The sequence below is a fragment of the Halichoerus grypus genome, chromosome 2 (assembly GCF_964656455.1).
Source record: "Halichoerus grypus chromosome 2, mHalGry1.hap1.1, whole genome shotgun sequence".
Lineage (NCBI taxonomy): Eukaryota > Metazoa > Chordata > Mammalia > Carnivora > Phocidae > Halichoerus > Halichoerus grypus.
Genome location: NC_135713.1, coordinates 94,709,383 through 94,734,719, shown reverse-complemented (window position 1 = coordinate 94,734,719; position 25,337 = coordinate 94,709,383). Strand labels below are relative to the sequence as shown.

The following is a 25,337-nucleotide window of genomic DNA, read 5'->3' as shown; positions in this document are numbered from 1 at the left end:
ATAGATCTAGAGGCTTAATCAGATTTAAATTTGACTTATTGGTAGGGCCATTTCATGGGGAGTTCACATACTCCAACAGGAAATGTAATTTCTGGTAGTCTTTCTTTTATGAGCATGTGATGTTAACAACCATCAATAAACTGTCTAAATTTGTTATCAGAGGTTGCAAAATTACAATATTCCAATTTCATGATCCTTCCTAGCTTGAATTCTTCTATAAAGAGAAATTTCCTCTCATTGATTATTACTGATCCCAAGATACAGTTTGTATAGGAAAGGCAATATACATCTTGCAGATAGCCCTTCAAGAGACGAAGCTGCCCAGCTCTGAGGAATGTGGTTACCTGCCTCCAGCTGTTCACTTTAGGGTCCATTTCAGCTTTCAAGCCAAAGTCATAACCATCTCAGCTGGCTCCCAGCCAAAGGAAATTACGTACGTTCCTGGATGACCCTCAGCCAGCGACTAAGCAAGGCAGGGTTAAAAGTCCCATTTGTTTCTATCCAACACAGAATTCCTACAAAGAGCATTCTTTCCTCCAGAGTTCCCCACTGGGCCTAGAGAGACTATCAGATCTACACCACAGTCTGAGATAGCTCCCCTTGTCTAATCCTGCTTCCTCCCTTTTCCTCTCATTGATGTTTCTAATAAACCACTTGTGTGCTTCATTCCATTTTGCTATCTGCTTTGCAGGGAACTCAGGTATGAAAAGGGTCTAAATCACCTTGACTACTAATTTCTATTCTCCAAATGTCAGTGAGAAAGATAATTTTAGCTTAAGAATATTTCCTTAAATGGGGCACCTGGGTGGCTCAGTCAGTTAAGCGGCTGCCTTCAGCTCAGGTCATGATCCCAGGGTCCTGGGATCGAGCCCTGCATCGGGCTCTCCGTTCAGGGGGGAGTCCGCTTCTCCCTCTCACTCTGCCTATTGCTTCCCCTGCTTGTGCTCTCTCTCTGTCAAATAAATAAAATATTAAAAAAAAAAAAAAGAATATTTCCTTAAAGATATAACATAATGTTTGTTGTTAGTGAATTATCCAACTGGATGAGTTTGTTTAGTGTCTTATAAATGTACAGCTGGACCAGCTATCCTAGGGGCACATTCTGTTCTCCAGTCTGGCATTTCATGGGTCACCTAATTCTTTTCCAGTCATGATCACCATCCTACATAACCTTGTCTGTTTCCTGGAGGAGCAAGGAATGGTCAAATAAGCAACAAAGAAAACTATTCTTAAAATGTGTTATGAACTCAGTTTAGTTTAATATGTCAAATGCTAGAGTATTACATGCAATTTTAGCACAGTCCATTTTTTGGAAATCTCTTGCTGAGGCTTAGCCTTCTCTAGTGATCTCCCAATCAATATGACCCTCACTTCATGTTCAAAAAACACTAAAGAAGAAAAGAAAAGGCAGCTGTCTGTTAGGTTATACAGGATTTATTTGGTATCCTCAAAAACCAATCTGTGAAAATTTTCCACTCACTGATTTTAGCTGAGCCGCCAAGAAAACAAGAAAATCCTTCTGCAAAATTCTCAATAAAATGATATTATCTAAAGACCTGAAGCGTGAAACCTGGATTACAACAGCTGACCAAAAAACCAGAATGTAAGGCCCACAAAAATTAAATAAAAACACAGAAAGTATAATATGTATTTCTGTAATTTGACCATACACAAATAATGTACATTAGCAATGGTAAAGATAATTCTAAATTATCTAAACTACTAAATTAAGAATGAAAATGCCATGCTCTTAATTTAAGTAAGTATATAGTTTGTAGATTTCTTATATCTTCCTTAGCAGTAGTGACTGCTTCAGGGTTTTTCAGGACAGAATTAAATTTTTTAAAACAAACACACATTGACACTTCTACAGGTCTTTCACTGACAGGAAAACCTTGTATCTAACTAGATGTAAATTTTGACACAGTAACGACTTGAGCACAAAGAATTAAATGTGACTCATGTAGTAAAATCTTCACTTTATTGCAAAAGCCAAAATGTAGGTTTTTCATCTATTTCTAGGCATTCAGATTCCCTGTGATTGGTAACAAACATGGCCACAAATTATCCTCCCTTCCTATGTCCACCAGCATTAGCAAGAGGACTTAGTCGCTTCTCCCCTCCAGAGGTAGAGTTTATTTATCCAGGGACTGAATCTGTGCAAGCTCCCGGCTCACTCTGGCTAATGAAACAGCAGCAAACATGATACAGAGTCTTGGGAAGAGTTTTACATCAGGGTTCGCCCTTTCGCTCATATCAGAACTCCGTGATCACTATGTGCCACAAGCACTTGAGCAACCATACAGAGAGAAAGCCCAGTCATCCCAGCTGAGGCCAATATGAACCAACCAGCCCCAGCCAATTTACCTGTTGACCAGACATGCATTAAGTAAACCTAAACAAGATCAGCTGATCCAGGCACAGATGAAAAAAAAAAGTACCCCACCCAGCTGAGCCTCCCTCAGTAGCTACCTGCAGTTAGTGAGTTAAGTAAATAGCAGGTTGTTTGAAACCGCTAAGTTTGGGGTGGTATTTGAGAGAGCAATAGAGAACTGATACACTTGTCTATAATTTTTTACTGTTTACAGAACATTTACTACCTCATTAAACAATTGATTTATACAGGAGCATCACTGTGGGGAACACGTAATCAAATATCAGCATTTGCACAATGATCATTATTCTACGAGATGGGCTTTTCTGCAGATTCTTCTTCTATGTAGTAAGAGCCAACAGGACATTTCACAGGACGGATAACAATGAAAATGGAATCTTAACAGTTATTCTATATAAAAATTTAAAGATTGCATCCTGAAAGTACATTGTATATTTTTTATTTAACTTTCTCAGACAACATGATCTGAGGATTCCTTAAGACCCAAATATTAGTGATTTATGGCCTAAGAAATCATTTGGGTTTTTTAAAACCTACCTAGCAACTTAATATGGTAAAATAACAAGAAACGCTAGCTGTCCAAATATCCTATATTTCCAGAAATGTTTAGTTTCAAAGATCTGACTGGCTGGCTGGCTAAATAAACAATGTCTCAGAACATATCAACAATGAATACTACCAAAAAGTCTGAAGATTATTATACTATTGTTTACATGTTATTATTTGGCTGGCTCATATCACAACAAAACAATGTTGACAGGCTAGTAATATATATAAGAAACGAATCTTCTCAAGCAAAAGCTGAGGAACACATTATTGTAAAATAATTTGGCTGGATTGTGTCCCTGGTTTCTAGAATGGAGCTGGGCTCCCCAGACCTCACCTCAGTTTATGCAAATGAGATGATTCAGGGTGGGCCCTCTAGACAATTTAAGGATAGGGTCTAGCCATGTAGGAAATATGAACCACGTAATTAGAGGGTTGTGCTCTGAGCCACAGATATTAGCCTGACTTCTCAACCTGGCATTGGAGTGTGGGGACAGGGCAGAGAGAGAAGGGCTGGAAATTGAGTTCAACCAGGTGGCAAATGACTCAATCATTCCTAGTAATGAACCCCAATAAAAACTCTGGATACCCAGAGCTTGAGCGAGCTTCCTTGATGGTAATACACACTGATGTGCTGAAAGGGTGACATGTTCTAAGGACACAGAAGCTTTGCATTCGAGGCCTTCCTAGACCTGGTCCTAAGCATCTCTGCACTTGGCTAGTACTGACTGTATCCTTTATAAAATTGTAATCCTAAGAATACTGCTTTCCTAAGTTCTATCAGTGCTTCTAGTAAGTATCAAACCTGAGGCCAGCTGGTCAGAAGTGGGGGTGGCCTGGCACCCCTGGAGACTGCAGCTGGTGACTGAGGTGAGGGAAGTGCTCTGCAGGACTATGCCCCTAACCTGTAAAATCTGACCTAACTCCAGGTGCTGTCACACTTGCACTGCACATGGGAAAAGCAATACCAAAGACATAAAAAAAAAAGCAGAGAAAAAACAAGGTTAATAGACATTAGAAGTGATGGTCAAAATTAGGAATAATCACAAGAGCAGTCACCCATGGAGTCAAAAGTGGAAAAAAAAAAAAAAAAAAGATAGTATCAAAGGTAAAAGAGAAAATTAGAGATGAGAGTGGGAAAATTGATAGGGAAAACAGACAGGGGGTTAGGGAGTTAGGATGGCATGCAACATGCACACTTAACAGTCTGGGAGTCACTCATTCAAGAACTATCTATTAATTACCTGCTACATGTAAGGCACTGTGCCAGGTACTAAGGATACTGTGGTGAATAAGAAAAACATGCCTCCCCCATGAAGTTTAGCTTCTAGAGAAGATAAATATTAAACAGTTACAAAATTTAATTGTTTTTATGCTACATGCTACTAAGCATTTAGTTGAATAAGGGCTTAATAAACAGATATAAAGATCAGTAATAAGCTAAATACAGTCCTAAGACCTACATACCTCATCTCTATTTGCAATTAAACACAACACTGAACATGCTGACAAGAAAGTAAATAATGCACATTTTAAAAGGATTTCCTCAATAACAAAACATTCAGATTACTTACCTTACCTTCCACTAAAAATAGCACATTCCTAGTAGGTACTTCATAGTTAAACATTCCCTATATTTGTTTCTCAAATTTAGGTTCACCTTAACATTAACTCCCACTCAAATTTTAAAGTCATTCCCTTCCTCAAAACTAACCAAAAAAAAAACATTTCTAAGCACTAACAACAAAAAAACAAAAAAACCTCAAACAAGAATCACCATCAAGTCACCAGATATGACACCCTGACTTCTGGGCAAAAAATGACTTTGGCACATATTTGATCAAGATGCAGATGTTGATTTCTAATAAATGTTAGTAATGATCAGATCTGAAATTTTTACAAAAGATATTAATTATGAAGTTGTTTTTAAATATATGATTCCCTAAAAATTCTTTCCAAACAGTAGGCAATTGGATAACTAGAGCTTCTTACCTGTATTCATCTAACTGCACCAGAAATCGTACAATATCATGATGAGCTTTCAGTACAAGCAGTTCAGTGTAGGGATTCTGGGTTTGTTCTTCACCTATTGTCTGTAAAGGAGATTTCTTGCATTGGGGAAAAAAAGAAAAGAAAAACAAAAGAGAAAGAGATTAAATGATTTATGATAAAAGACCATACTGAAATAAAACTGCATGGTATACGTCTAAGAATACAAGATTTAAAGAGCTGTGAGATACCATGTTCTAATACTATATACTATTTCCCCTAATATCAATTAACTACCAATTTAACATACATTTTTCTTACTACAAATCTACATCATGTTAGAACTGATGTAAATATCCTTAAACTCAGATCATCATTCTTTCAGATTGTTAACTAAAAACAATGTAAGTAAAGAGGGGGAAATCTCACCTTGCCATAAATTTTAGTATTTTCAAGTCACCATAAATTTGCAGAAAGGTGAATTTTATGTTAAGAAATTATACCTCAATAAACCTGACCTAAAAAATCAATGGGCCAATCCAATTCAGTATTTAGAATGAGTGTTTCTCAATTAAAACTTGACAGAAACAAAACTGCATGTCAAAAGGGTAAATACAGATTAAAACAGTGCCCAAACCATTATAGGCACTCAATACATGATTGCTGACTGAATAAAAGAAGGAATGAAATCTTTCAGAGCTGATAAATTCAATAAATTCAAGTTTGGACAATAATATTGATAAAGATAATTGCTAACATTTACAGAGAATTAGGTCACAGCCCATTTGCCAGACACTGTGCAAAGCACATATGGCATATAATTCACTCAACTATTCCGTAAGGTAGCTCTTACTAACCCCTTTCTATAGTCAAACCCGGTACTATTTCATGATAAATTTCTCAAACTTGCCATTACTGAGATTTTGGACCAGGTAATTCTTTGCTGTTGAGGACTATCCTGTGTAGGATATTCAACAGTATCTCTAGTTTCCACATACTAGATGCAATAGAAATCTAATCTCCCCCATCCTGAAAATCAAAAATGTTTCCAGACAAAGCCAAATATGTCCTAAGGGCAAAATCATCCCAGCAGAGAAATACTGCTAAAACTAGAAGCACTTCTTGCATAAATTAAGGAAAATCATTGGTTCTGACAAAGTACAATTCACAATGGTTATACAAGTGAAGTACTTTAACATGAAAAATGTGTAACCTAACATGCATAAATGTTTTCTCCAAAAAATCACCCCCAAAGGAGGGGGTGCTTTTTATTTATACCATCTCATTTCTAGCGGTGGTTCTGAAAAGAAAAGCAAAAGTGAGAAATTTGAAAACTGTATACCACTTCCCTCAAATGAAAGTTTACCAGGCATGGCAGAATTAGATAATGAAATTATATGATTAATCAAATAATTGGGTTAATACAGAATTATCATGTCATATACATAATTATCTACAACTATTCCCTAACGTTTAAGATCTCAGCCTATCTGAAATGAACCTGATTTGAAATATTTTTTTTAATAGACAGTAAGCCTCAATTGCAAAGGTATGAGGAAGCTAAAAGTGAGAAGTAAGGCTGCTGACTCACAACCCCAACTTTTTAAACAATCAAAACAACTATTTCCTATGATAAATAAAAGGGAATCCAAATACAAACTCTAATTCTCGGGTGGCAACCGAAATAAATTCCAGACCTCAATCCTTTTAAGATTCCAAAATTATTTTATTCTCAACATTTCAAATGTAAATTACAGTCAATCCAATTATTCAGGCCCATGAAGAAAGAGTGACTATGGAACCAAAAATTGGAGTTAATTAAAAAAATAATTTTCTTGACTTTGAAGCAAATTATTAATTTTTTAAAATAATTTTATATTTTGTTGTTGTTGAATAAATAATCAAATAGATTTTCTAGTCCCTGAGCAAGCATCAGCTGTTGTTGGGCAGTGACACCAATTCTAATAAACTAGGAAGTTGCAGTCACCACTTGTTTGCTTCTTAGTAAGTCAGATAAATTTTATAATTGAAATGAAGCTAGTTTAAGTACGGAGAAGACTAGTTCTTGAACCTGTTGTTGAATCATATCAGCTTCAGTTTCCTCCTTTTGAAAAAGGGATATTTAATTCTCGAGGTCTTAAGGGAAGCAGGCGTGCCGACTAGCTACAGTCAGGGTGTCCCCATCCGCGCCAATCCCCCCTCCCCCGCACGCCAACCACGCCCTCGACAGCCTCCAAACCCACAGGCCCCGCCTCTGCATGGGGCTCCAGCGTGTGGACGGGGAGCAGGGCTCAGACCGAAGCCACCGCGCGGGCAAGCTCGGCCTCTGCGGGGGCAGGCAGGGTCGCCTGGGTGTTTACCTCCGCCAGTCCCTGAGGTTCTCGGCCTCCCCCGATCAGCCATCGCAACATCCGCGCAGCGGCACCGACTCGCTGGGCCCAAGCCCCAGTCAGCCCGAACTCAGCGCCGGGCTCAGCCTCCCCCTACCTCCTGAATAGCAGCGCAATGGAGACCCAAATACTTGCCGCTCGATTTAACCACGGAACAATTAACAAGGCGGACCCCAGAGAAGAGAAAGATTTTTGTCCCGGAAGCGCTGCCGTACTCAGCCACAGAGGTTTGGTTTGGGGAAGCCACCAGGAAAACAGCAGGCGAAATCTAAAGTGGCGCAGGGGGTTCGGAGGCGCGCGCAGCACCCAGTGAGCACGCGCGGAGGCCTCCCCTTTGCGCTCTGAGCTTAGGTGGCTTCAGCGGCCCCTGGTGGACAATGTGTAGCACAGCACTTGGAGCCCGGAAAACAACCAGTACCAATAGTACTCCTCATTTTTGGTTGGCTTTTGACCTTCACTTGGCTGGGGTACCGGAAAACTAGCACCCACCCCCCACCAGTTTCCTAAAGAACTGACTGGAGAAGGTGTACTTCAGTATATTCTGCATACGAACTAATCCAGTGGCACGTGTGTACACCAGAATAAATCTAACATTTATTGTGTGCTGTAATAGAGGTATTGTGCTAAGGAAGGATTTACATAAATTCTAATGGTAACCCTAAAGTCCCTATTCTATTAAAAACAAAAACCAAAAAACCCAAAGCCCAGAAAGATTAGTTTGTCTAAGGCTAACAGCTTGGAAGTGACTATGCTGAGAATGGAATACAATCTCCACGCTCCAAAACTACTGCTCTTGACTGTATGCTATAATGTCTAACCCAGAATCTCCCTAAATAATAGAAAGCACTTTATATCCTCTACTGTGACTACTAGATTGTCTTAGGCAGTCAAAGGTTTGTGGTCCTCTACTCTGGCTGCCTATCAGAATAATGCAGGTATTTTTTTTGAAAACTACATATTCCTGGCTCCCACCCCTGACTTATTAAAACAATCTCTATGGTTAAAACATAGGAATTAGGGTTTGGGGAAAGTTCTTCAGGAGATTCTGATGAGTAGCAAGGTTTGAGAATCACTGTCTAGGGACTACTTATACTTAAGTCTACAGAAGTTCATACATATATTTGCATACGTGATTATTAGGTGCAAATGAGGGTCCTAGCAGTAAATTCTTACAGAGAACCTATCCAACTGTTCCACCCAATGCATTAATTCAACAAATATGTGCTGGGTACAGATGTGCTGAAAGGCAAAAAGCAATAAAATTGCTTCTCTCTAGGATCAAGGCAGAATATACTGAACACCATTAATAGAGGACCATACACTCTACTTAAAGGTATGTTATTTAAGAGCAGCTGCTCAATCTAACTGCCAGTCCCTGGAGAACTGGGATCTCTTTGTATTCATTTTAAGTGCATTTGACAAAGGAACACTCCCAAGGGTCAGAAAAAGGTTGCCTTCAATATTCGAGCCCCAAATTGTAGTCTGCATGCAACTGAAGATAGACCAAAATAGAGACTCCTCAGTCCTGGAAAAGGGGGACTCATCTTAAGGGAAACAGGACCCAGATATACCAGGATTTTGGTCCTGGAAGTCCATCCTCAAGTGAGGCAACATGGTTGTCCAGGTAGTCTACATTTTATCTTTCTGATTTTCCATATTCTTGTGGGGGGGGGCGGGTTTTCCCACTGCCTCATTAGTCTGATCTAAGGAACACTCTTCTGGTCTCTAAAGCACTGGCCGAGGGGTGAATACTTCCTCCCTTGGTTCCTTTCAGGACAGCTGAGAAAGAACTTTATAAAAGATTATATGAAAGTAACCTCAGAGAAGCTGGAGGAGTAGGAAGCACCAGGAATCCCTTTCTCTAGCTACACAACAACTGTACTGGCAGGAACTGTATTAACTATCTTGGAGCTCTCATTATTTAAATGCTTGCAGCTTTCAGGGGAAATCTTGGCTAGCAGTTTCCGGCCACCATTGTTTCAACCCCTATTGACTACAGCTGCTTCCAGAGCATTTGAAGGAATGACACATGTTTGGGTTTCTTCCCTACCCTTTCCCTTGTTTTGGGAGTCACACATTTAAGGATTAGGTCACTCAAAAGCAAATAAACATATAGAAGAACTTAGAAAGCCACCATCACACACGCCCAAGGAAAGACACTGGCTTAAAAAGACCTGAGGAGACCTTGAGCTTTCAACTCTGGCTAATCCCCAACACAGAGACACCCTTTAACAATCAAAAACACAACCAAAGCAAAACAAAACAAAAAGAAAAAAAACAGCAAATTCGGGGGAAGGAAGAAAATCTGATTTCCAGAGTTAACACATTAAAAGATTCAAATGTCCAGTTTTCAAATAACAAAAAAATCACAGGCATACAAAGAAATAGAAATGTATGGACCATCCAAAGGAACAAAATTGACACTGACCCTGAGGAAGCCCCAACACTGAGATTACTAGACAAAGACTTTTTTAAAACTGTCTTTTTTTTTCCAGAGATAAGCAGATGATTTTTTTTTATTATTACGTTATGTTAATCACCATACATTACATCATTAGTTTTTGATGTAGTGTTCCATGATTCATTGTTTGTGCATAACACCCAGTGCTCCATGCAGAACATGCCCTCCTTAATACCCACCACCAGGCCAACCCATCCTCCCACCCCCCTCCCCTCTAGAACCCTCAGTTTGTTTTTCAGAGTCCACAGTCTCTCATGGTTCGTCTCCCTCTCCAATTTCCCCATTAAAACTGTCTTTTTTAAGAGGCTCAAAGAACTAAAGGAAGACAGGGACAAAGGAAAACAATGCATGAATGAAATAAGAATATCAATAAAGAGAAATACATTATAAAAAGGAACCAAAAGAAATCCTGAGGCTGAAAGTTACAATAACTGAAATGAAAAATTCACTGGAGGGGTTCAAAAGCAGATTTGAGCAGACAGAAAAAAGAAGTAGTGAAGATAGTGTAATTGAACAGAAGCAAAAAATTTTAAAAAAGACAAATGAAGAGAATCTAAGGGACCTGGGACCTGAGGGACACCACCAAATGGATCAACATATGAATTGTGGGAGCCCTAGAAGGCAAGAAAAGAAAGGGACAGAAAGAATATTTGAGGGGCGCCTGGGTGGCTCAGTTGTTAGGCGTCTGCCTTCGGCTCGGGTCATGGTCCCAGGGTCCTGGGATCAAGCCCCATGTCGGGCTCCCTGCTCCACAGGGGGCCTGCTTCTCCCTCTCCCACTCCCCCTACTTGTGTTCCCTCTCTCGCTGTGTCTCTCTCTGTCAAATAAATAAAATCTTTAAAAAAAAAAAAAAAAGAATATTTGAAGAAATAATGGCTGAAAATGGCCCAATTTTGATGAAAGGCATCAATCTACAAATCCAAGAAACTCAACTATCTCCAAGTATATGCATATACTGGAACAGTATTCAGCCATAAAAAGGAATGGAATTTTTGTATTTCTACAACATGATGTACTTTGAAAACATTATGCTAAAGGAAATAATCCAGGCATAGAAGGACAAATATGAGTCCACTTATACGAAGTACTTGGAACAGGCAAATTCATATAGAGAGAAAGTAGAATAGAGGGTACCAGGGGCTGGGATGAAGAGATAATTTGAGAGTTATTGTTTAATAGATAAAGAGTTTATGTTGAGGATGATAAAGTTTTGGACATAGGTAATGGTGATGATTATACAACATTGTGAATGTACTTAATGTCACTGAATTATACACTTATAAATAGCTAAGATGATAAATATTATGCATATTTTACCACAAAAGACAGATAGAATAATGGAACAGAATAGAGTCCAGAAATAGAACCATATATATAGGGAAACTAATTTTTTTTTTTTTTACAAAGGTATAAAGGCAGTCAGTGGAGAAATAGTTTTTACAGTAAAGGGTGCTGAAACATTTTGACATCCATATCCAAATAAATGAACTTAAATCTATATCTCATTCCATATATAAAATTCAAGATGGATTCTAGACATAAATGTAAAACTTCACACTATAAAACTTCTAGAATAAAGCATAGAAAAAAATCTTTGTGACCTTGCATTAGGCAAAGAATCTTAGATCTGATCTCAAAAGTACAAATATTTAAAAAAGATACACTGTACTTCATCAAATTAGCATTTTTGCTCTTTAAAAGACACTTTTAAGAGAATGAAATGATAAGCCACAAACCAGGGGAAATATTTGTAAATCATTATTTAATAAAGGGCTTATATCCAGTATATTCTCAAAATGTAGCAGGGGTCCAGTTCTAGGTAAGATGGAATAGACACACAATACCTTTTTTCTCCAACTGCCCACTGTAAAAACCTGGACAGAATGGATAATGCAGCTACTTGAGGATCAAGTAGTGCAGCTACCTGAGAAAAAAGTAGAATGGGGAAGAAAACTATAATTCACACACCACCAAGTCTGCATTTCTTTTACCTCCAATATCTCTCCAGCCTGAATCCAATGTAGCCTCAAATCTCGAAGTGAACACTCTCATGCAGACAGAGAAAGATGCAGAAGAATCCCCCTATTTCTGGCTGAAGGAGTCAGAAAAAAAAAACACAAAAAACCCTAAAAGTTCAGAGGAAATCTTGGGGGTAATTCATGGAGGTGGGAGAGTTCAATCTATTTTCTCCATTCTCTCATGTCACAGACTCCAAGATCTCCCATAACAATGGTAGCAGCAACAGTGGCTACCAACAGGAGCCCACAGGAGCCAGAACCCTAAAGGAAAAGAAACTTCTTCATTTGATGAAGTTAAGGCAGCATGATGGTAGATCCAAAGCCTTTTATCAGTCTTTCCCCCATCTACTCTTCCACCAACTGGTACTAGAGGTGGAACAATTGTGGAAGCAAGTGGTTTCTGACCAGAGATCCAAACAGAAATCTCAAAAAACCTGAAAGTACTACAGAGATAGTGGAAAGGGAAAACAATTCCATAAAGTTCTGTATGAACTCCTGGGCTCACTTCTTTCACCTGAATATGCAGGCTCTTATCCTAATTAGCACACTAAAGACACTGAGAACTAAAGTAACAACTTCACTCAGGTCCAAGACTAATTACAAGGTGGCACACATACGGGACAAATTCAAACAACACTACAAAACTTTAAAACTGAATCAACAGTGGAATCAGTCACAGAAGGAAGGTCGGAACTTGTGCCTAAATCAAGCCAGGTAAACTGCTAAAAACAAATGAACAAACAACAACAACAACAACAAAACCCAACATTCTCTACAGGAGTTAAATAAAACAGTTTCTTAGTGTCATATTCCAAAGGTCCAAAACTACAATCCAAAATTACTTGGAATATGAAGAAATACACAAATCTCAGCTCACAGGGGATAACACAATCAACAGATGCCAATGACAGGATGACACAGATGTTGAAATTATCGGACAAAAACTTTAAAGAGATTCTATAAAACTTCAAATGGCAATTGTGAACATTTTTCACAGAAACAGAACAAACTATCCTAAAATTCATATGGAACCACAAAAGACCCCAAATAGCCAAAGCAATACTGAGAAAGAAAAACAAAGCTGGAGGCATTACACTTCCTGATTTCAAACTATATAAGAAAGTTAGAGTAGTCAAAACAGCTTGGTACTAGCATAAAAACAGACACACAGGGGTGCCTGGGTGGCTCAGTCGGTTAAAGCGTCCTGGGATCCAGCCCCACGCTGGGCTCACTGCTCAGTGGGGAGCCTGCTTCTCCCTCTGCCTGCAGCTCCCCCTGCTTGTGCTCTCTCTCTCTCTCTCTGTGTCAAATAAATAAATAAAATCTTAAAAAAAAAAAAAAATACCAGGAATTTGCCTTAAAAAAAAAAGACACACAGACCAATGTACCAAAATCGAGAGCCCAGGAGTAAACCCTCACATATAAAGGCAACCAGTATTTGACAAAGGAGCCAAAAATACTTAATGGGAAAGAAAAGTCTCTTCAATAACTGGTGCTGGGAAAAATGAATAACCACAGGCAAAAGAATGAAACTGGACTCCTATCTAATACCATTCACAAAAATTACCTTGAAATGAATTAAAGTCTTAAACATAAGACCGGAAATCACAAAACTCCTAGAAGAAAACACAGAAAAGTCTCCTTGACATTAATTGTGACAATGATTTTTGTGGATATGACACCAAAAACACAAGCAACACAAAAAAAATAAGTGAGACTACATCAAACTAAAAAGCTTCGGCATAGCAAAAGAAACAATAAGCAAAATGAAAAGGCAATATATAGAATGAGATAAAATATTTGCAAATAATCTATCTGATAAGGGATTAATATACAAAATCTACAAGGAACTCATACAACTCAACTACCAAAAAAAAAAAAAAAAAAGAATTCAAAAATGGGCAGAGGACCTGAATAGATATTTCTCTAAAGAAGACATTTAAGTGGACAACAGGTACATGAAAAGATTCTCAACATTACTAATTAGCAGAGAAATGCAAATCAAAACCACAATGAGATGTCACTTCATACCTGTTAGAACGGCTACTATAAAAAGGCAAGAAATAAACAAGTGTTGGTGAGGATGTGGAAAAAAGGGAACACTGTACACTGTTGTGGGGATATAAATTGGTGCAACTACTAGGGAAACAGTATGGAGGTTCCTCAAAAAATTAAAAAGAAAACTATCGTGTGATCCAGCAATCCCACTTCAGGATATATAGCCAAAGGAAATGAAATCATTATCCTGAAGAGATCCCTGCACCCCTATGTTCACTGAAGCATTATGCACAATAGCCAAGACATGGATACAACCTAAATGTCCATCCAACTATGATTAAACAAAGAAACATCACACACACACACACACACACAAACTATTATTCAACCAGGAGAAAGAAGGAAATCCCTCCATTTGTGACAACATGGAAGAACCCTGAGGGTATTATGCTAAGTGAAATGAGTCAGACAGAGACAAATAGCATACGATCTCACTTATATAGGGAATTTTTAAAAGCCGAATTCATAAAAACAGAGTGGAAGAGTGGTTGCCAGGGGCTTGGGGGAAACAGAGATGTTGGGCAAAGAGTACAAACTTCCAATTATAAGATGAATAAGTTCTGGGGATCTATGTGTAGCATGGTGACTACAGTTAACAATATTATGTTATATACTTGATAGTTGCTAAGACAGATCATAAATGTTCTCACCAAAAAAAAAGATAATTATATTATGTGATAGGTGTGATAACTTACTGTGATAATCATTTTGCAATGTATACATGTATCAAATAATCACATTATACACCTTAAAGAATGCTATATGTCAATTATATCTCAATAAAGCTGGGGAAAAAATATCACCAAAGTGTGGGAAGGTAAAAAATTTGTATTTTATGAACGTAAAATCATGTACATACATAAAGTCAAATTGTACTAAGGGCTTACAATGAAAAACAGAAACACACTGTCCCACCCATTCCTGGTCCCAGTGCTGCTTCCAAAGGCAACCACTTCCAAGGCTGTAGCTGTTTTTTTCTCAATTTCTGAAAATATGCATATAGTGCTATCACTTGCTTTTATTTTTGCTCTCTTTGCATCATTTTGAGATCTTTGATTTCTTATGTTAGATGAGGATTAACACTAAATGTAAACCTTAACCATCAAGCCTTCACATTAGACTTCCTTCACCTCACTAGTCCACCTGTAGTTCTCACCATCCTCTCAAAGTATAATAAATTTTTTATTAAATCAGTATTCAGTGTTTACAGTCTAATGGCTATAACATTTGACTATAAATGTTACTCACTATTGAGTAAGGTAGACTAATAGGATTTCATTCCTATGATGTAATTAGTTGTGGATCTCTTTATATTTATCCCACTTGAATTAATGAGCTTCTTGGATGTGTAGATTAATGGTTTTCATCAAATTTGGGACGTTTTCAGCCATTATTTCTCTAAATATTTTTTTCTGTTCCTTTCTTCCTTCTCATCCTTCTGGTATTCATATTACATGTATGTTGGTATGCTTAATGTGTCCCACATTTCTCTGAGGTTCTGTCATTTTTCTTCTTTTTTCTCTTCCTTTAGCTTACATGATCTTTACCAACCTATCCTCAAGTTTGCTGATTGTTTTTTTCTGACAGTTCAAATTTGCTGTTGAGCTCCTCCAGTGAATTTTTCATTTTGTTTTTTTTTTACTTTTCAAGTCCAAAATATCCTTTTCATTCTGTTTTATAATTTTTATCTCTTTATTAGTATGTTCTATTTGATGAGATGTTGTCATCACATAATCTTTTACTTCTTTAATGATGGCTTCCTTTAGCTCTTTGAACATATTTATAAAGTCTGCTTTGAACTCTTTGTGAAATCCTAGGTCTGGCATCCCTCACAGGGAGTTATTATTACATGTTTTTTCTTCCTGTGTGTGGGTCACACTTTCCTGTTTCTTTGCGTGTGCCATGATTTTCTTATTGAAAAATGGACTTTTAGGTAATGTACTATATAAACATTGGATATATATTTCTTTTTCTCTGGTGCTTGTTTTTGCTGCTGTTTGCTTTGTATTAATTTAGTGTCTTGGCTAAATCACTAAAGTAATAGACTTGTGACTAATCTAACAGACTAGTGGTCTATCCCCCCTCTCCTTGCCACAAACACAGTGTGAGAACTTCTGTGGCTCATCGGAGGGCACAGCCTGCGTATGGAACAGTCACTATGGCATGACTGGTTTTAGCAGGGCTCTCTAACTGCCTCTTTCCCTGATTTTACTCTTTTTCATTTTATTTTTTAAGATTTTATTTATTTCTTTGTCAGAGAGAGTGAGCACAAGGGGGGGGAGCCGCAGGCAGAGGGAGAAGGAGGCTCCCCGCTGAGCAAGGAGCCCCATGTGGACTCATCCCAGCTTAACCAACTGAGCCACCCAGACGTCCCTCCCTAATTTTTCTTTTAAGTGTTCTGCCCCTTTTGATATTACAACTAGCGGTCATTCTCCACTAATTGTTGTCTGGTTGTTTTTGACAACACCCTAGGGGTACAACTTATTTCACAGTCTGATCCAATAAAATTCAGACAGAGGCAGTTTTTGAGGTCATTGTTTAAGTTTTGTTCTGTTCCCAGGAAGGCTCTTCTTTACTGTCTCTTTCCCTCGTTCTTTCTAGTGAACTAAGTGATCAATGATTTACTTCGTTGCTCTCAATATAATTTTCCAATTGATCAAACCTGTAAGATACCAGTTCCATTTTATTCCTAGAGACCTCCCTCCTTAAAACTTCAGACTTTCTGCTCTTATCTGAGCTGGTTGTTTTCTAGGCCTGATGCACAGCTGTCTCCCTGGAGTATCTTTTGTCATCTTCCTGGAATTCCCTTTTTTTCAGGGGTCCTGCCAATTCCACTCCCATGTATATAACCAAGAAAAATGAAAACACATGTCCCCACAGCAATGTGTACATGCATGCTTATAGCACATACTCAGGGACAATTCAAATGTCCATCAATTGGATAAATAAAATGTAAATCCATACAATAAAATATTATTCAGCTATTAATAGAAATCAAATACTGATACATGCTACAACATGGATGAACCTTGAAAACATTATGCTAAGTGAAGGAAGCCAGTCACAAAAGACCATCTACTGTATGATCCATTCATATGAAAGTCCAGAATAGGGAAATTTAGAGAGACATAAAGTAGATTAGTGGTTGCTTAGGGCTGGGGTAAGTGGGTCAGAGCAATGGTAACTAAAGGATACAAGGTTTTTCCTTCAGGTTGATAAAAAAACATTCTAAAATTGACTATGGTAATATTTGCACTTACCTGTAAATATATTAAAAAGCATTGAATTTTACACCTTAAATGGGTGAACTGTATGTGATTTATATCTCAATCAAGCTATTTTAAAATATTTAAACTCATAAAGGTATCTATTGGCAACCTACAGCTGTCACTGAATCTTGTTATTCTACCAACATATGAGAGTAACTCTTTAACAGAACCTCTTGAGAAACTTCCCATCAAATCTCATTGACCAGGATTGGTTCTCTTTCTGCTTCTTAAAACAATCACCAGTATGGACCTGGGATCACCACATTAAATTAGTTCATGATTTACCCCATGGAAGATGGGTAAATATCTAAACAAAATTAGAGTTTTCCCAAAAAGAATAAAGAAGGTAATGGCCATTGTACAGGCTAACAATGTTTGCTACACACTTACTTAACATTATCAGGTTTCAATCCCGTTCTACTGTCCTAATTTTTCCTCATAACTACCTTATGAGGTTAGCAGGAGAAGGACCTACATTTTACAGATGATAAAACTGAGTCACAAAGATGTGAAGTACCTTAATCATGGTCATATGGTCTGGTAGGTGATGGAGGTAGGACTCAAACACAAGTTTTTCTGACTCAAAATTTTAAATTAGAATTTTAAAAACCATACCCTAAGTAGGATTTGTACTAAACCAAGTGTTACTTGGAATTTTTATAACTTTCCACTGAAATATCCTCTAGATCACAATTCTTATTTAAAGCTCTTTTTTACTCTCCCCTTTAACAAATACAACCAGTTCATTTTCTCTCCAGGTGACCTCTTTTCAACACACTCCACTGTACCAATATATCCTGTGCTCTCACTCAAACAAGGAACTGTTCAGCTAAGGATTTTGCATTCCTACTAAAGAAATTGTTGTATACTTCATGGAATTAAACAGAATGCAGAATTTTAAATTGAGTTCTTGGTCTCTATCTCTAATGGCTTTTCATTCATAATTATAGTATTTGTAATGAGTGCATTGGCGATGACAGAAATCCACCATAACATTTTCCATTGTGTAAATTAGCTTCAGACTCTTATTTAATGACTTATTAATCAACCACAGTCAGTCAATAGTGTATCACATTAAATCTCTGAACAACACAAGCAAAGAATTTTTATTTGCTCTCCATGTAGCCCATGGAGTAATCTTTAGCAATATGAATCTGTTCAAACATCCATCCACAGTTCTATCACATCTGCAGTTCTATTAGTAAAGGTCAGCTTAGGTTAGTTCACTGTCAGCAGCTAGAAAGTTGCAAGAATACATAAGCTTAATTGCTTTATTGTTACTATCACTGTGCCTGTTTAGAATTCTGGTACATAAAACTTCTGAGATACTATACCTCCATTTAGGTTACCAAGAAGAATTACATAAGTTTGGATAACTTAAGCCATAAGCCACCCTAATTGTTAATACTACAGATGAGCACATTTAAGACATCAGTAACATGTAATATATATTTTAATTACTTTACCACCTATTCCACTTCTACCATCCTTAGGGTTCAAAAAGTTAATCAATCAATGAATACAATATTCCATTGGGATACATAGCCAGGAACTGTCAATACAGAACAAAAGTATTATATCTTTAGTTAGATTAAATAGGGAAAAGCTAAAATGAATTTATAATTTTGCTGGTTTCCTTGTTTATCTAGAACAATAATTCTTCCTTTGTTTATAATCCCTTTTAATTACAGTAATTCTTAACTTTGTTACACACTAGAATCACCTGGAAAGCTTTAAAAAATGCTAGTGGATTCTACCCACAATATATGTAACTAGTATAGGGAGCAACCTGAGCATCAGATTTTTAAAATTCCCCATATGATTGTAATATGCACTGAAAGTTAAGAAAAGCTATTGTCTGTTATTACGTGTATGCCTGTATGTCTGTGTACATGCGTACGCATGTTGAGAGTAGTCACAAAGAGACCAACAGTGCAAAGTCTTCAGGACATAAAATTGAGCTGGAGACCTCAGCTTTCCTGCGAGTAGAATGATTTTTAAAATTCTGAAAGTAGAAGTAATTAACACATAAATGCATTATCATATTGAACACTCACATATAATATTCTTACTCGTGCCAAGCCCCCAGGGAATCTTAAGTAGCAGTGGAAAATTTCTGATTAAGGCATAATAAAAAGGCTTATAAATTTCCTACTTGATTGAAGACTAAAGGCTGACTTCAAATAATTATGATTTTATTCCAGAGATGCTGGCTAAAACATACTTAAGTGATTGGTATATTAATAATATATATGTATATAATAACATATGTATAGTAATACATATGGATTTGTTCCACCTCTATATTCTTGGGGTGAATACATGTCAAGTATATGCCACATGTACTTTTTTATATAGTTTCTTCTGTTAACCCCCATTTAATGAAATTTTATAAAGATTTCTGAGCCTAATTCATGGACTCTCGTGTCTTATTACTGCTTGGCACTCTACAGATCTGTGCTCCTAACAGTAGTAACCTGAATTCTTCATTGGCATTGCCTTTCTCATGTTGCTAGTGGTATAACTAAATTAGCTCTTAAACTTAAAATCTGTAACGCAAACTCCTTCCTTTCAAGATTAGAAAATAACAGCAGGAAAATTCACAGCTGTCTAGATACATCGCCATAGTCACAGATCCTGAAACAGCCTTTTTTTTTTTCCAATTAGCAAAGGGTTTCCTTGGGAACTAAATTACTATTCCTCATTCATCCATCTGCCTTCTTCCTCTTGGTACTGAGTGAAGGAACAGAAATTATTTTGCACACAATATTAGAGATGACATAAAGAAATTGTCCAGTTTTTTCCTAAACTAGCCCTTTAAAAGGGGTAGTTTTTTTCTTCATAAAAATTTAAACATACACTAAAAGAACTTTCCAGAAACTCTTAATCATTTCCACATAGTATCTGCCACAGTTTAAGTATGCCTTTTAAATGTTCATGAGTCCAATTTATTTTTCTAGCTCCTTCAATTATAAAAGACCCTATGAATGGTAAAAAACCTTCCTCCCTTTAGTCTGGGAAGAGCCAAATTCTTATACCCTTTGCGCATGCCCACAGATGGCTTTTATCAATGACTACTTAATCATTTATTTTCTTTATCTTGCTTTACAAAAACTTTTTTTTTGTACTGTAACAGTCAAAGCTTCCCTACATGAGTTATGCTAATAGTTTCATATGTTAGCATGATGGAAAAATAGCATTTCTTAAAAAAAAACTTCATAAAATTATGACACAATTACAGAAAACTGGGAACACATGAGGGGGAAGATGACCTATAATCTTACCATCATTTAAATCATTCTTAGATTTTCATGTTTCCTTTCCGGTCTTTCTTTCTGTACATTTGTTTTTGCACATAATCATATCGTAGATTCATTTTTGTACCTGGTGTTTTCCAGTTACTATAACGTAAGCACTTTTCATGTTATTACATAATGTTTCTATCCATTCTTTAGACTTCAATTCAAAGGTCACACTTTTTAAAAATATTTTTGTTTGTTTGTTTTTTTAATTTAGTAATCTCTTCACCCAAGCTCGAATTCATGACCCCAAGATCAAGGGTCGCATACTCTTCTGACTGAGCCAGCCAGGTGCCCCCAAAGGTCACATCTTTAATTAATGATGCTCATCTTAACATATGATTCCTTGTCAGGTTATCTTACTATTTGCTTTCATAGAACTATGTTCCTTTCCTATATAGCACTAACCATAAATGTAATTATTTCATCATCTGTCTTTTTCACAAGGCTATAAAATGTAAAAGCTCCATGAGTACCAAGACTATGTCTATCTACTTTTCCTCATCATTATATAACCTGAACAATCCTTGCAACATAGTAGGCATTCATATTCAACAAATACTTATTGACATGTCACTAAGTGCCAAAAAATATAAATTTGTTGAATCCTCCTTTTTTTAAAAGATTTTATTTATTTATTTGACAGACAGAGACACAGTGAGAGAGGGAACACAAGCAGGGGGAGTGGGAGAGGGAGAAGCAGGCTTCCTGCGGAGAAGGGAGCCCGATGCGGGGCTCAATCCCAGGACACTGGGATCATGACCTGAGCCAAAGGCAGACGCTTAACGACTGAGCCACCCAGGTGCCCAGTAATCCTCACTTTTAATGGTCATTTGACAATCTGCCTGATATATATTATCATAATTTAACCACTCCCTACTGTTGGACATTTAGATTTGTTCCAGTTTGTTACTATTATTAATAATGCTTCAATGAGTATCTTTGTGTACATAACATTTTCAGTGTTTATGATTATTTCCTTATAACTGCTTCTCAGAAACAGAATTGCTGGATCAAAAGCCAAATATATTCATATGGTTCCTTTTTTAAAAAAAATACTGTTCCTTTGAGAGAGAGTGAGGGAGAGCATGAGCAGGGGGAGGGGTAGTGGGAGAGGAAGAAGCAGACTCCCCTCTGAGCAGGGAGCCTGACGCAGGGCTGGATGCTAGGATCCTGGGATCATGACCTGAGCTGAAGGCAGACGCTTAACTGACTGAGCCACCCAGGAGCCTCTCTTATGGTTCTTGATACATATTATTTCCAATTTTTTTTCCAACTTATAATGCCAAAAGTAATAAACTGATATTCCAATTTACTTCTGAAAAGTGCTTTCAATTTACTAAAGGATAATTTATTATTTTAATTGTAATTTTTATTTTAGGTTGAATTTTTATATTTATTATTTGCATTTCTTTTAAATCAACATTTCTACTACTATTGCAATACTTCTAAGCTGAGAGGATGGACAAATTTAATGCAGTAGATAAAAACACATATATTATACAAAAATATGAAAACATGAATACATTCTTACTGTCATCAACAATTGAATCTCTATTTTCCATGGCAATTAGTTGATATTAGATTTAGCTGCAAGTTGTAAAACCCTAAAATGAGTACCATAATAACAGTTGATTTCTCTCCCCGGTAAGTGGTTCAGGGTTGTTATAGCACTCAAAGGATCCTAGCTCCTTGCATATAGTTTTTGTGTGACCTCTATATTATGGCTCAAGAGAGTAGCATCTTGGTTCTAGGCAGCAGAACAGATGAAGAGATTAAGAAGAGGCAAATGGCATGTGCTGTTTTCTAAAAGTTGCCACAAGATATTTCCATTTTCCATTTACAACCCATTGGCTAGAAGAATGTAGCCGAAGCCTCTATTTTATTATTTTTTTTTCAAGTTTTTATTTAAATTCCAGTTAACATACAGTGTAGTATTAATTTCAGGTGTACAATTTAGTGATTCATCCCTTACATACAGCACACGGTGCTCATCACAACAAGTGCCCTCCTTAATCCTCATCACCCTACCTTCCCTCCAGTAACCCTCAGTTTGTTCTCTATAATTAAGAATCTGTTTTCTGGTTTGCCTCTTCCCCCCTGCCCACCTATGTTCATCTGTTTTGTTTCTTAAATTCCACATATGAGTGAAATTAGGTGGTTATCTTTCTATAACTGACTTATTTCACTTAGCATAATACTCTCTAGCTCCATCTACATCATTGCAAATACCAAGATTTCATTCTTTTTGATGGATGAGTAATATTCCATTGTATATACATACCACCTCTTCTTTATTCATCAGTTGATGGACAATTGGGCTCTTTTCCTAATTTGGCTATTGTTGATAATGCTGCCATAAATATCACTGTGCATGTATCCCTTCATCTCTGTATTTTCGTATCCTTTGGGTAAATACCTAGTAGTGCAATTGCTGGATTTTAGGGTAGTTTTTTTTAACTTTTTGAGGAGCCTCCATACTGTTTTCCAGAGTGGCTGCACCAGTTTGCATTCCCACCAACAGTGTAAGAGGGTTCCCCTTTCTCTGCATCCTCGCCAACACCTGTTGTTTCCTGTGTTAACTGTAGCCATTCTGATGGGCATGAGGTGATATCTCATTGTAGTTTTTATTTGAATTTCCCTGATGATAAGGGATGTTGACCATCTTTTCATGTGTCTGTTGGCCATCTGGATGTCTTCTTTGGAAAAGTGTCTATTCATGTCTTCTGCCCATTTTTAAACTGGACTGTTTTTTTTGTTGAGTTCTTTATGTATTTTGGATACTAACCCTTTATCAGATATGTGATTTGCAAATATCTTCTCCCATTCTGTAAGTTGCCTTTTGGTTTTATTGATTGCTTCCTTGCTGTGCAGAAGCTTTTTATCTCGATGAAGTCCCAATAGTCCATTTTTGCGTTTATTTCCCTTGCCTTTGGAGACATGTCTAGCAAAAATTTGCTGCAGCAGGGCAACCAGGTGGCTCAGTCAGTTAAGCATCTGCCTTCAGCTCAGGTCATGATCTTGGGGTCCTGGGATCAAGCCTGGTTTTAGGCTCCCTCCTCAGCGGGGAGCTTGTTTCTCCCTCTTCTCCCTGCTCGTGCTCTCTCTTGCTATCTCTGTCTCTCTCGCAAATAAATAAAATCTTAAAAAAAAAAAAAAAGCTTGCTGAGGCTGAGATCAAAAAGGTTGCTGCCTGTGTTCTCCTGTAGGATTCTGATGGTTTCCTGTCTTATAGTTAGGTCTTTCATCCATTTTGAATTTATTTTTGTGTATAGTGTAAGAAAATGGTCCAGTTTCATTCTTTTCCATGTTGCTGTCCAGTTTTCCCAGCACTATTTGTTAAAGAGACTTTTTTCCATTGGATACTCTTTCCTGCTTTGTCAAACATTAGTTGATCATATAGCTGTGGATTCATTTCTGGGTTTTCTGATCTGTTCCACTGATCTATGTGTCTGTTTTTGTGCCAATACCATACTGTCTTGATCACAACAGCTTTGTAATACAGCTTGAAGTCCAGAATTGGAATGTCTCCAGCTTTGCTTTTCTTTTTCAAGATTGCTTTGGCTATTCAGGGTCTTCTGTGGTTCCATACAAATTTTAGGATTGTTTGTTCTAACTCCGTGAAAAAATGCTGGTGGTATTTTTTTTTTAAGATTTTATTTATTTATTTATTTATTTGTCAGAAAGAGAGAGAGAGAGAGAAAGCACAACCAGGGGGAGTGGGAGGCAGAGGGAGAAGCAGGCCCCCTGCCGAGCAAGGAGCCCAATGCAGGGCTCTATCCCAGGACCCTGGGATCATGACCTGAGCTGAAGGCAGATGCTTAACTGACTGAGCCACCCAGGCATCCCAATGCTGGTAGTATTTTTGATAGGGATTGCATTAAACGTATTTATTGCTTTGGGTAGGATAGATATTTTAACAATATTTGTTCTTTCAATACATGAGCATGGAATGTTTTTCCATTTCTTTGTGTCGCCTATAATTTCCTTCATCAGTGTTTTATAGTTTTCAAAATATAGATCTTTTACCTCTTTGGTTAGGTTTATTCCTAGCTATCTTATGGTTTTTGATGCAATTATAAATGGGACCAATTCCTTGATTTCTCTTTCTGCTGCTTCATTATTGGCGTATAGAAATGCAAGAGATTTCTGTATACTGATTTTCTACCCTGCAACTTTGCTGAATTCATGTGTCAGTTCTAGCAGTTTCTTGGTGAAGTCGTTCAGGTTTTCTATATTATATAGAGTATCATATCATCTGTGAAGAGTCAGTCTGACCTCTTCCTTGGCGATTTGGATGTCTTTTATTTCTTTCTGTTGTCTGATTGCTGACCGTAGCCTCTATTTTAATGCCCAGATAAAAACTATTGCTGATGACAAAGATGGACATACTGAAGAACTACTACTAGCCTCTGCCATAGTAATGTAATACAGTTCAAATAATCTACAAATAATTTACAGACGTCCATTTTTAGATGACCAATCTTATCTACTCTGATCAGAGGCTTTAAGAGAGCAATAGTGACCAACTGTCTAAGAAACAATCAGATTTCATTGCAAATTTATTCTACTTGTTTTAAATGCCCCTGCAACAGCTAGACCGAGTCCTCTGAACATGTGCATAAATGGCAATAGAGTCAGCCTATGAACAGTGAACCAAATCCTTCATCCCACAAGTAGCCACTTTTTTCTTTTCCTTTATGATGTATTTTTTGTTGGGACAACTAGGAAAACTCCAAAATACTGACTTATTTATTCACATTTATTGAACATTTACTATATATTAGATTAATTGGTAATTAACAGGAAGAAAAAAGGATGTGTATAAATTGGCAAATAGAATAATGAGCTTCTCATTAAATATGACATTTCTTATAGCAGCAGGGATTTGGAAATCAACCAAATGGGAAAG

At 37.2% G+C, this 25,337-nt stretch overlaps 1 protein-coding gene across 1 annotated transcript in view; it reads right to left on the bottom strand.

Moving 5' to 3' along the window:
- WDR41 (WD repeat domain 41) overlaps positions 1-7,636 on the bottom strand; it is a 48,889-nt gene extending 41,253 nt beyond the window's left edge. Inside the window, exons 1-2 of the mRNA XM_036090149.2 lie at positions 7,291-7,636; positions 4,934-5,049 (exon numbers count right to left, since the gene is read on the bottom strand). Coding sequence (XP_035946042.2) covers positions 4,934-5,049; positions 7,291-7,341 — 167 coding nt within the window. The 5' untranslated portion in view covers positions 7,342-7,636. The remainder of the gene's footprint in view (positions 1-4,933; positions 5,050-7,290) is intronic.
- Positions 7,637-25,337: the final 17,701 nt, after the last annotated feature.